General features: G+C 50.8%; 1 protein-coding gene across 3 annotated transcripts in view; it reads left to right on the top strand.

Moving 5' to 3' along the window:
• KCNC4 (potassium voltage-gated channel subfamily C member 4) overlaps positions 1–12,627 on the top strand; it is a 56,734-nt gene that overhangs the window by 13,643 nt on the left and 30,464 nt on the right. For 2 of the 3 annotated variants that reach the window (XM_037885248.2, XM_043533638.1), the window contains exons 3-4: positions 7,048–7,984; positions 11,354–11,545. In XM_037885248.2, the coding sequence (XP_037741176.1) occupies positions 7,048–7,984; positions 11,354–11,545 (1,129 nt within the window). The remainder of the gene's footprint in view (positions 1–7,047; positions 7,985–11,353; positions 11,546–12,627) is intronic. The other variant, XM_043533639.1, reaches the window with a different exon arrangement.

Here is a 12,627-nt window from a genome sequence, read left to right as displayed (position 1 = left end):
AGGGCAGAAGCCAGTTATTTAATTCATCTGGGAGCCTGATCCTTTCCTTCCCCACAGCACTTTCCTCTCTGGATGTTTTTTCTCAATGGGTGAGACTGAGATGGGCTGTGATGTTTTCCCAGGGCAGTTCCAAGGAAGCAGAGTGAGGCTCCCTGGTCGTGGAAGCCAGGTGGGAGAAGTGCACGGCCCAGGTCCACGGTTGGAGGCATCTGTGATGCTATGTGAAAGGAGGATGCTGTTACAGAGTCAGTGTGGCTGAGATTGGAGCTAGGAGGTGACAGAGACGGGAGCCTGATTCCCCTCTTTCTCATCCCAGTGTAAATCAGGTGCGTCTCCACTGGGCCTGATTGCTCCCTCACTAACCCCAATGTGAGTCAATTGTTACTCTACCGATGCCAACAAGAGTTACGCCAGTGTAAAACAAGTGCAAACGAGAGGAGACTCAGGCCCATGAGTGCTTAACCCTTCCTGTGCCAGAGTCCAGATGTGGAATGTCGAGTTCCCTTTGGATTAAAAGTGTAGGAGAAGGTGGGAATAGAAGATCTCCCAAGCCAAGCCACAGTCCTTGTGAAGCATCAAGACTGAAGTGTTAGGAACAGATGAGCTCTCCCACTCCTTGACCCAAGGCTCCTTCCTAACCAGCCCTTTCACTGAGGGTTACTTCTGAAAGCCACAAACGCTCTTCAGGAGCTGGGTGGCTCAGGGGACTGCCAGTGGCTTCGAGAGGCTGATCAAAAGGCCATTGAAGTCAACACAGAGACCAGGGCGAGTTTCCAATGAAGGCCCTGGAAGCGTTCCCTCCCCCGATCACCGATTCGAGTCCAGCCCAAAGTGGCAGTGATCAGAAGCTGCTGCCAGGAGGTTGTTTGATGGCCAAGGAGAAATGAGATGACAGTATGCTGATGTCACAAAGACTACCATGGCCGTTAGCCTTCCCTGCATCCCAGGGGAGCTGTCACTGAATGGCCCTTGGAGGCTGAAATCCCCTCTTAGTTCTGTCCAGGGTAGAAACCTCATGCTGCCCTTGTCCGTCTCTGCAGCTAAGTCCCCAGAGCTGCCCACCTGGCATCTTTCACTGGCACTGGCTCACTAAAGTGACCGAGGAGCCTTCAGCCCTTTGGTCGCTGTCTGACTCAAACTCGTGTGTCCTGCTCTAGAAGTCTCTGGACAGCTCGTCTCCAGGTTCTTCTCTCTTCTTTACCTACACGTTCTATTTTCCCAAGCGACGCGAGGGTAAGAGAGGGGGTCGCAAGAGAAAGACCAGGCTGCTTCCCTTGAGATGGAGATTCGATGCCAGCCTAGCCTCTTGGTATTTAACCTTCTGCTAGACGCTCTGCGTTATCTCTGCATTAGCCTGGCAGCAAGAAAGGCTGATGGGAATGAACCTGGCTAAATGACTAGAGCACCCAAACTGCACGCAGCAATTTTATCCCCAGCCTGGGGATTGTGAGACACCCTAGGGCCCCTTTTGGAGAAAGTAGACCTGTCTAATGCAGCTAAATTGTAGCTCAGGGCACTTTGCTTGGTGCAGTGGCTGTGATATTGCTCTGCTCAGAGTTTGTGGGTTGGGTTTTTTATTAGCATTTCATTCTCCCTGCACCCATGGAGCTTGGCAACTGACTCAGCATCTGCTTACAAGGCTCCCCCGAGCATTTAACCTCTTTCCCCTGTGGTAAGATGACAGCATCAGTGCCTGCAGGCTCATAGACACATTAGCTCATCTATCTAGTACAACTTCCCTGGCACTGGTGCAAGATTGTGTATAAGGACATAAGAACGGCCCTACTGGGTCAGACCAAAGATCCACCTAGCCCAGAATCCTGTCTTCCGACAGTGGCCAGTGCCAGGTGTCCCAGAGGGAATGAACAGAACAGAGAATCATCAAGTGATCCATCCCCTGTCGCTCATTCCCAGTTTCTGGCAAACAGAGGCTAGGGACACCATTACTGCCCTTCCTGGTGAATAGCCATTGATGGACCTATCCTCCATGAATTTATCTAGTTCCTTTTTGAACCCTGTTATGGTCTTGGCCTTCACAACATCCTCTGGCAAGGAGTTCCACAGGTTGACTGTGCGTTGTATGAAGAAATACTTCCTTTTGTTTGTTTTAAACCTGCTGCCTATTAATTTCATTTGGTGACCCCCTAGTTCTTGTGTTATGAGAAGTAGTAAACAACACTTCCTTATCTACTTTCTCTACACCAATCATGATTTTATAGCCCTCAATCATATCTCCCCTTAGCCGTCTCTTTTCCAAGGTCCTATTTTATTTTCTGCCCCCCACCCCCTTCTGTGGAGAGAACTTGATTCTTAGCTGGGCATAGCTTCAGCACAGGAGACACTGTGTTTTCTAGTCTTGTATTCTAGATGGGTCAGCTGGGGTGGGCGGAGGGGAGGTATTGGTACACTTCCAAGCTCCACCTGCAAAGTGAGCCCTGCCCACTTTAAGATGCCACGGTGCTGCTCACTGTAATGTATGCAGATGTTCTAAATATCTTCTGATGTGTTCTGTTGAGGCCCCCTTGGTGGGACTTAGAAGCCCTCCTGGGCTCTGCTAGGCTTCTTGGGCTTGGAGCCATCTTGAATATTGGGGGAAATGAGTAGTAAAAATCTCTCCCAAAATGCCACCCATTTGTGGCACCAGAATTCATTCACATGTAATATATCTGCTTTCTAATATGGTCCTTCCCCTTCCCGTCTTCCTTGCCTCAGTCAGCAGTGAAGTGGTTTAACAATGTTGACATCTCAATGGTCATTGTTGGGAATCTGAGTCAACATCCCAATGAGGTGAACGTGACAGGTCATGCCGCTCAGAGGTAGTGTTTCTGGCTCTCTGCAGACAGAGAGTGTGTCTGGCACCATGAGAGTCAGCGGCAATTGGACACTTAGCTCCGACAGGCCAATGTAAGACGCTCTAGCCTTAAACCTTGAAATCACAATGAAATATTCTGGGGTCTGGAATTCTCCCATGACGTGATCTCCCTTTGCTCATGCTGGGGCCTTCTAAATAGCAGGCTCAAAAAGAGCTCTTTAAAAGAAAAAAGCACTTTGACTTGCTACTAGACAAAGGTCGGAGCCAAGGTAAAGATTATGGGCCAGATCCTCAGCAGATATAAAACTGGATCAATTCCACTGACTTCAGTAGAACGTCACCAATTCACATCGCCTGGGGATCCAACCCTTCTGTGTTTAGAGGATAGTTATACTTGCCAGACCTGATTCTGATCTCCCATACGTTGGGTCTAAAACCAATGTAGCACAAATGTCTTAAGCAGAGTTATTCCAGATTTACACTGGTGCAAGAGAGAGCAAACTCAGGTTTGTCCTGTCTTTCCTGTAGTCTTTTGGGCTTGATTTGGATCTAAGTGACAGTGGTGTAAATCTGGAGTCAGTCCTTTTGAAGTCAATAATCCTGGGCTGGATCTTATTAATTGCCTATTGACTTCAACAGAGCTACATCAGTTTTCACCAGCTGACGAATTACACTGGTGGTAGGGTAAGATCAGAATGAGGTCCTTTGGCTGCCACCTTCTCCGTCTCTCTCCCTGTGTCTCATTCATTCCATCTTCTCCTTCTGTGTGCTGTGGGACAGTATCTTTCCCTTCAGTGGTTTTCTGCACTGAACACAGTGTGATATGATGTCATTCCTTTCTGACTGCTCTCTTTTCCTTGGGGAGCCCAGAATGGGGCTCTGGGATATAGATCCTCTCAGCCTCCCACAGCTTGGCTCGAGTCTTGGCGTTTAGGACCAGCCCCTCCACTGGTGTGAACTGAGGTAGCTGGAAGCTGATTCTGATTCACTCCAGTTGAGGATCTGGCCTGTAATTTTTAACAGTCTTGCGGTGTCATGGTCTGATGCAACAAGGGTGGTCAAGAGAAGGTCTGACACACAAACTGGTCCAGTTCTCTTGACTAGAAGAGACTGAGCACTTCACTTGGCCCAATCCTGCTCATGCTGCAGCCAGCGGCAGGGAATTTTGCTAACAACTCCAATGGGAGCAGAATCAGACTTGTGTAAAATGCTACAGGATGCTGCATGTCACTTCAGTGCAGGTCAGGTCCATGCAAAGCTGAAAGCCTGTACATGCTGTTAATAGAGGAACTGGAGAAGATTCAGCAAGCTTCCTCGGCTGGGGCTTTTCTGCTCAGAGGCTTTTCAGGTGCTTTTGGAAACAGATGCTCTGGATAATGGACTCATCATGAGCTCATCCTGTCAGGAAGGAGGCTGATTGGGGAATAAAACCCATTTCTTCCGCAGAGCATTTGCTTTCCAGGTTATTATTTCGGGCCCATTTGCAGTTGCTTGTGGTCTAGATGAATGAGAAGCCTGACTGCTGTCACTGTTGGTAGAGGTGCTTAGCAAAGCATTTGAAACCAGCAACTGAAGGGTTAAAGGTCTGTCTAAGGAGCACGGGAAAGCCAGCTTCCTCCTGTGGTCCTATGGGTTTGGGTGGCCTGCACCGCCCCAAGACTCCAGAATTATCCCAGAGCCGGAATTGCTCTGGAACAATTGTAATTTGCAGCTGTTCCATACGAGCAGAAAATTAATGCCCCGCCCCCAGTGCAAGCTCAGCTCTGGCAGCTGTTATATAGGCTCCATCCCTTACCCGCCCCTCCCCACCTCCCTGTTCAGAATGGGGGGCGGGGGCGTGGTGGAGACATTAATGGAGAGCAGCATCCTGCCTGGACCTAAGGGCCTGGGAGCCTGCTCAGCTGGTGTAAATTGTAAATTGGAGATTCTTACAGTCGAGTTACAAGCCCCTCCCCTTCCCCAAGCAAAATTAATTTCTCTATTCTAATGGAAACCCAGACAGATCCTTAACTCTGGAGCTGTGAATAGCAACACTATCAGTTACAGCAAGAGATGTGGCATTTGCATGCAGAGCAACTGAACGCTTTTAACTGGTGCTGTTACACCAGCCTTTCATGTGAATTCATAATGGACACTTAAACAAATCTGTTACTAGAGGGAGTTCCATTTCAGCATCTCCATCTCCTCGTTCCAGCAGCTGCCGCAGCTTGACACACCCCGCGGTCACACCGGATTGTAGCTCTTGTAAATGGGTCTGGCCTGGCAGCCCTGGAGCTCAGAGTCCACAGTCCATCCACAGGACGGGTACGGCAAGTGTCCCAGCACACGATCCTCAGAGCTCATCCAGGGCCCATTCTAGCACTGGGAGAGGAGTAGGATTTAAGATTTTAGCGGGAGCTGCACAGATTCAATGGAGCCGTGCAGATTTCCATCAGCGGAAGAGCTGGCCCATCCCTTCTATAATGATTCAGCACTGCCCTTTTTAACGGAGGCTCCCAATTTGGATGTGTACATCTGCCTGCTGAGCAGCGTTGCGTGTGTGCAACCTAGTGGCTAATGCACTGGCCTAGGACTCAAGAGACCTGCATTCTATCTCTGAGCTGCAGGGGGACCTTGAGCAAGCTGCTGCCTCGCTCCGTGCCTCAGTTTCCCCATCTCTAAAATATGCCTAATGATACTGATCTTCCTTGGTAGAGTGTTCTGCAAGCTACTGATGTGCTATTTACGAACTAAGTGTTGTTATTACTGGTAGGAGCACAACAGTGATCTCACCTAGACTATCAAACAGCCCCCAGATGACTTATATACCTGAGTCTCTTTGGGCTTGGGGTCAAATGCATCCCTGGGATGCTCCCATAGGCTCCCATAGGCTTAAATGGAGATGTGGTTCCAGGGCTGGATTTGAATGAAAGCACAGTGGTAGAGGTCACAATCTCTGTGGGGCTGGAATTTCAAACGTCCTGTGCTCCCATTCAGACACCGGGATGAAGTTGCTAGATTTTCAGCTGAGTTTCAGGACCCAGCACCTTCCATTGTTCTCAACAGTGCGCAGGAGGGGGGAGGGGGTGTGTGTGTGAGGAGCAACCATTGTTCTCAGTGGGAGCTGCTGCAACATGAGCTCTTGAAATTCTGGCTCCAGCCGGGGGGGACTCTGACTTGAATGGAGCTGCTGCCATTCATACAAACTGAGGAGCCGGCTGTAAAGGACGATCCCAGGGTCTCCCAGCTTTAACTCAAGGTCACCGTGTGCCTGGGGAAGGAGTCGTTATCACACCACACTGTCGCCCTTTGCGAGTTAGGGGGAGCCTAATGATCGAATGTTCATTGTGCCATTGTGAATTTTAATTTCTCATGAGGCGCTGCTGGCTCAGGTGAGGAGCAAATGGACTGAGAGAGACGCCGAGGCACAAACATACCCAGGCTACCTCAATTGCAGAGGCCTAGCTGTAGGATCAGGGTCTTCCTTTTTTATTGGTAGTGCTGGTGGAAGGTGCCGGGCTGACATTCTGAAAGCCCTCGAGGCCAAAGTCCTATAAGATACATCACCACCCCCAGCAGCAGGGCAAGCTTCCCCCGGCCTGTCCAGTCCATCACCTCTCCTCAACGGCAGGGTCAGGCAGTGGTGGCTTTGTGACGTACTGACAGGCCATTTCCCAGGGAACCGAAGAGCCACCCGGAGAGTCCCGATCTGATATGAAGAGGGGAGCTAGAAGTGAAACGCTCTGTAGTTGTATCATCTTCCTGGCCCCTGTGGTCTTGATCTTCGACACCAAGGTCTGTTATGAAGAGTAGAGCAGGGCCGAGCTCTCTGACCCCAGTTGAGGTGACCACTTTAAGACCATCCCCGCCGGGTTCTGGAGGGCCGTGGTTACCATGACAATGCTGGGTTCTGGCAACGGGTACCCAGTGCTAGTCTCCCAGGTGTCACTGGAGGGGCCGTGTCCTCTCCTTGTCTGTGACCTCTAGCATGGCAAGCTTCTGGGCTCTGCTTTGATGGGGAACTGAAGGAAATAAGAGCAGGGCTTGTGTCAGAGGGAGTGTATGAAATACAATTGACACCAGGAATGTCCTGTTGTTGAACCCCTCCCCTCAGATTTGGACACAGCGTGTATCTTTCCTTATTCCCCCCTTGTAGGGATAGATAAGAAGGGGAAGGAAGTCTATTTTGAAGCTGCTTTCTTCCCCTGTCTGCCCCGGGTTGTTCCCCTAACCACTGAGTTCATTTCCTCTTGCAGATAGTTGCCTTCTCCTCGCTCTTCTTCATCCTGGTCTCCATCACGACATTCTGCCTGGAGACTCATGAGGCCTTTAATAGAAATGTCAACGTGACTGAGACGATGGTGGTTGGCAACACCACAAAGGTTCTGCTGACGAATAAGGTGGAGACAGAGCCCGTCCTCACCTACATCGAGGGGGTGTGCGTCCTGTGGTTCACGCTGGAGTTCCTGGTGCGCATCATTTGCTGCCCAGATAAGCTGCTCTTCATCAAGAACCTGCTCAACATCATTGACTTTGTGGCTATCTTGCCCTTCTACCTGGAGGTAGGCCTCAGTGGCCTGTCCTCCAAGGCTGCCCGGGACGTGCTGGGCTTCCTGAGGGTGGTCCGTTTCGTCCGGATCCTCCGGATCTTCAAGCTGACACGGCACTTTGTGGGGCTCCGGGTGCTAGGCCACACACTCCGGGCCAGCACCAATGAGTTCTTGCTCCTCATCATCTTCCTGGCCTTGGGGGTCTTGATCTTTGCTACAATGATCTACTATGCCGAGCGGATTGGGGCCAAGCCATCCGACCCCAGCGGCAGTGGCCACACTCACTTTAAGAACATCCCCATTGGGTTCTGGTGGGCGGTGGTCACCATGACAACATTGGGCTATGGTGACATGTACCCCAAGACCTGGTCGGGCATGCTGGTGGGGGCGCTGTGTGCCCTGGCCGGGGTACTCACCATCGCCATGCCGGTGCCTGTCATCGTCAACAACTTTGGCATGTACTACTCACTAGCTATGGCCAAGCAGAAGCTCCCAAAGAAGAAGAAAAAGCATATACCCCGTCCAGCCCCACTGGACTCCCCCACATACTGCAAGTCCGAGGACAACTCGCCCCGCAACAGCACGCAGAGCGACACCTGCCCCCTGGCAGCGGAGGAGGTGGTGGTGGAGAGAAAGCGATCAGGTGAGATGCAAAAGTGCCAGGTATGTAAGTCCCACCTAATGGAGACTCTAGGGAAGAGTCCACTCCCACTGGGGGGTTTGGCTGACTGCTGTGGTTCAACGGGGACACTCCAGATTCACGCTGGAGCGGAAGCAGAATCTGGCCTGATGCCCTCACCTCAAGGCAAGGCTGTCAGGTATTGATTTTTTGAGAGGGACTCCAGGCCTTTGACAGAGGCAGCTGGCTCAGGTGATTGCAACATTAGGGAAGCAGAATCCCTGGAAAGCAACTAGGAATGGTGCCGCATGGACCTGAATCTGTTCTCACGCTGGCATAGATTAGGGGTAAGTCCGTGGGGCCTAATTCCTCTCTCTCACTGCCCCTGGGGTAAATCAGGAGTAACTCCACTGAAGGACTGACTGATTTAAAAGCCCCCATGAGATCAGAAGCAACCCCCGTGTGTTAACCATTTTACCTAACCCGAGAGTGAAGATAGTAGTTTATTCAGTGATGCTTCCTGTCCGTGGCTGGCATTTCTGTTTTGGTGGCTAGCATGCGCCATGCTTCCCACTGCTAATGGCTAGCTAGGAGAATTGCAGAAATCCCTCGGCAAATCCTCTAAGTGCCTCTGTGCTAAGAGTGCCAGCTACTAGCAAGCACTATCTCTCAGTGTCTCTTGTGCTAGCCTGGCCTGTGCATTGCCCTGACACCTTGCTGGTCTGGCCTGTGTGGTACCTAGCAGCTAGCCCAGCCCATGCAGTGCTCCTATGCCCCAGTAGCTGGCCAAACCCATGTCGTGACCTTGTTCCCTGGTAGCTAGCCCAGCTTGGCCTGTGCCACATGATTTGCCTGAGCTGCTCCAACGCCCTGGTGCTTTCATCTGGAGCAGATCAGGAAATGGAATTTCCATTCCTTGGGAAAATCTGACGTTCCAAATTTGTTTTAATTTCAAATTTTGGAGCAAAAAGCGAAAAATTTTGAAACATTCCAGTGGATGAAAATTCTGGCGTAGTCAAATTGGTTAGTTTCAGTATGGTAACAATGTTTTCTTTCAATCATGTTACAACATGACCATACCCAATTGCACAAAGGTGGCATGATGTTAAAATTTGCTTTTTAATATACACGTCGAACCAAAATGAATCAAAACAATAAAGGCAAAACAAAATGTTTTTACGTTATTGCAACAAACGTCGAAATGATTTGTTTTGACTTTGTCCTCTCGAAATTATTGTTGCAATGGACGCTGATCCTGGCACGCATTTTGATTTTTGACAAAACTGCATTTTCCGATGGAAACCTGTCGTGTCAAAAATTTTCCCACCAGCATCTAGCAGACCCATTTGATCCTCTGCACTGCTTTGCCCAGCCTTATTCGCACCACACCGAGCTGCCAGCACCAAGAATCCACGTGTCTTTGGTGTGCAAAGGTTAGCAGCCAGCCCCCAAGGGAATGTATTACAATGTAATAGGTTGAAATCACTGCTGGGGTGTCTTCGCCGCGCAGCCTGTCATTGGAGCACAGGAGCCGCTGCGTGCTCCTGATTTGTGGGTATCTCCTGGTGCCAACACTTGACAATCTTACGCTCTGTGTGGCTGCTGCCCGGGGTTTGCCTCTCTCTGGGGTTTCTTGCTACAGGCTCCCGGCTGGCAGAGGAAGGCTCTCTGAGGCCTCCGTTGGGAGCCTGGCCCCTGATGTTTGTCTCCGGTTTTGAATTGCAAACAAAAGATGCATTTAAATTGCATGGAACATCTTGGCTTAGAGCCAATGAATCCAGAGCAAAAGCTGAAAAGCTATCCTTAGCTTGGCCTGTTGCAGCCCTGGAGCCATCTAGGTCACTGGCTCAAATCTATCGAGCTCAGTTCTGGCTGGGAGAGGCTTTAGGAGCGGTAGATCAAAGCTGCAAATAGATACAATAGCAAGCTGACGGTGACCAAAAGCTTGTGGGCTGCCTGAAAGTGAGTTGGCTGGATCTTAATCCAGTTCCCAATGTTAAGAGCAGAAGCGGGGTCTTCATCACAAAGCTGCTGACTACACTGCAAAGTGAAGGGGAGATGGTAGCATGGGTGTCAATAGCAGTGTAGACGTGGTGGCGTGGGCTTGACTACAGGTTAGCAACCAGAGTGTGTACCCCAGTGGACTTGTACTCTGGTTGCTAGCCCATGCCACTGTGTCTACATAGCTGTTGTTACCTATGCCAGCTAGATTGAAGCTAACACGGGCATGCCTGCCAATGCGACGGTCACACCTTTGCTTACAGTGTAGACGTGCCCTAAGACACTAGCATAACTGGCACCAACAGGCCGCCTTGTTGGCAATCTCAGCAGAGAAAACAAGGACTGAATGGGCTGTGGAGACTGAACTGCCCTCTGGACCCAGGAGTTGGTACCTTCCAGTGCTCTTTGAGACATGTTTGTGAGGAAAGCTGGCCCTGCTACTTCCCCTGATTGTACTTGCCCTACAGAGGAATCTCCACCCTCCAGCGCTGATAATCTGGTGTCTTTCACCAGCACTAAATTCACACCATGTACAGGGCCAGATCCTCAGCTGGTGCAAACTGCTGTAGCCCCACTGAAGGGCTGCACTGAATTACACCAACTGAAGATCTGGCCCTGCTCACGTTCTCTCATGGGTGCGTAGTGGGGCCTGCTACAAGCCTGTGTTTTATACTCATCAGTACAGGACCTGAGCACCTCCATTAAAGTTGCAGGAATTTCCTTTCAAACCCCTTGTTTGTCCTGGAACGCTCATGGAACAGTTCCCTTCTAAACTAAAAATTTCCATCCACAGGACCCAGCTCTCAGCCAAAATCCACTGGGTGCAGCTTGGGGCAGTTGTAAAGGAGCTGGGGGGTAGCTTCCCAATCCCCCTGCAGGTGGCTATTTGTCGTAATTTAGAGCTGCCTCGGGATTGATCTGAGGATTGAGCCCAGAGAGCCAGGTACTGAGCTGGTATAAACTGGCCCAACTCCACTGATGTTACTAGACCAGATCTTCAGCTTGACATAGGTCCAATGAAATCAGTAGAGCTTCTCCAGTGTACACCTGCTGGAATGTGGCCTCTGTCTCTCCCTCATGGCGGATTTTTATTTTTTGGAAGGTTTGAACAGAGCCCCTCTAGTTATTTCTGAGTTATGGAAGGGCGGCATTAAATTATCTGGGGAATGAGCCAGCAAACCCCATTGCTGGTTCAGTTCCACTCGCATCAACTTGGGCCACATAAGGGGGAAAGTTGCCCTACCATTTCCCACGTTGTAGCTAGTGGGCAGTCAGCCACATGGCCTCCCTGTTGCCAGCAGCAGGAGTGAGCAGACAAGTGTCTAGGCGTGTCAGTTTCTCTGGAAAATTGATATTTTTCATACCTTTCCCCTTCCCATCCTGCCCCTGAAGACTCCAAGCAGAATGGCGACGCCAACACCGTGCTGTCAGACGAGGAGCAGCCCCTCTCGTCCTCGCATGAGGAGAAACGGCCGATGAGGCGCTCCAGCACCAGGGACAAAACCAAGAAAGCGGCCACCTGCTTTCTGCTGAATGCCGGCGATTTCCCCTGCGCGGCCGACAGCGGCATCCGGAAAGGTACAGGTGAGAGCCAGAGGCATCTGGTGGATGGAGTGCCAGCGCGGGTCGGGGAGGTGGAGGACAGAGGGACGAGTATGGATGCGTAAAGCTGATTTCCAAGCCGGGGGGTGGGGGAGTAAGGGCATTTCCCAGTCACTTCTCCATTAGCTCCCCCAATAACCCCCTTCAAAAGCAAAATGCTTCTTTTCTCAGGATACTGTACTCCCTGCCCTTCTCCTGCCCGCGCTGTCCCTGAGTGATGCTAGGCGTACACCCACGCTGCACCTCTGGGGTGAAACACCCCCACCACCGCATGAGAGAGGCTGTTTAAAAGTGAATGCCAGAGCGGAGGTTGCCCATAAAGTGCCACCTTGCCCTGAGCTTTGGCTTCCTCGGGCTCATCCCTTCACCCCGCTCCACAGGCATGTGCTGTTCTTACGAAGGGCTTGTCCAGTGCACTGTGTGATCCATTTCCATTGTCCTATGTGACCTTTTCCCTCTTTCACATCTATTCCCAGGAGACCATCTTCCCGTCTACTCCATCTCTCCCTACCCTTGTCTTTCTGTGCTAACTGGAATCCCCTTTGGGCTTCTCTTACCAGTACATCCTCACCTGTATTCTTGGCGTCCTTCTTCCCCATCCACACCTAGCTCCTTCGCTAGCCACAGCATCACCTAGAACCACTGGCTCTTCCCTGCACCTTGTCTACTCATTTACACCTGTGCAAAGTGTGTGTAATAAGCTACCAGTTCAGCGTAATAGAGCTTTACGCTCGCTTTGCACAGAGAATCAGGTCTGCTGTATCTATCTGCCTCCCATCCAGCTAGACTATCTGCCTGGGAAACTACCTTGCCACCGGTATCTTCTCTTCTCTTTGTAGCTGCTGATGTTTGTGCCAGCTTCCTTACCCACCAGCTCCACCCCTACCTTGTTTGTCCACTTCTGATGCCACTCACCGAGCTAGGTCCTCAGCTGGTGTAAACCGGAGAAACTCCACTGAAGTCCATGGAGTTCCAGCTAGAGCTGGTCAAAATGTTTTCGAGCGCAAAAGTGATGCTAGGGCAGGGTTTGATCAAAATGTTCAGGTTTTGCGATTGAAAAAACC

The sequence above is a fragment of the Chelonia mydas genome, chromosome 21, assembly GCF_015237465.2.
Source record: "Chelonia mydas isolate rCheMyd1 chromosome 21, rCheMyd1.pri.v2, whole genome shotgun sequence".
NCBI lineage: Eukaryota > Metazoa > Chordata > Testudines > Cheloniidae > Chelonia > Chelonia mydas.
Note: the sequence above shows the minus strand (reverse complement) of the source record. Positions and strands in the feature narration are given on the sequence as shown.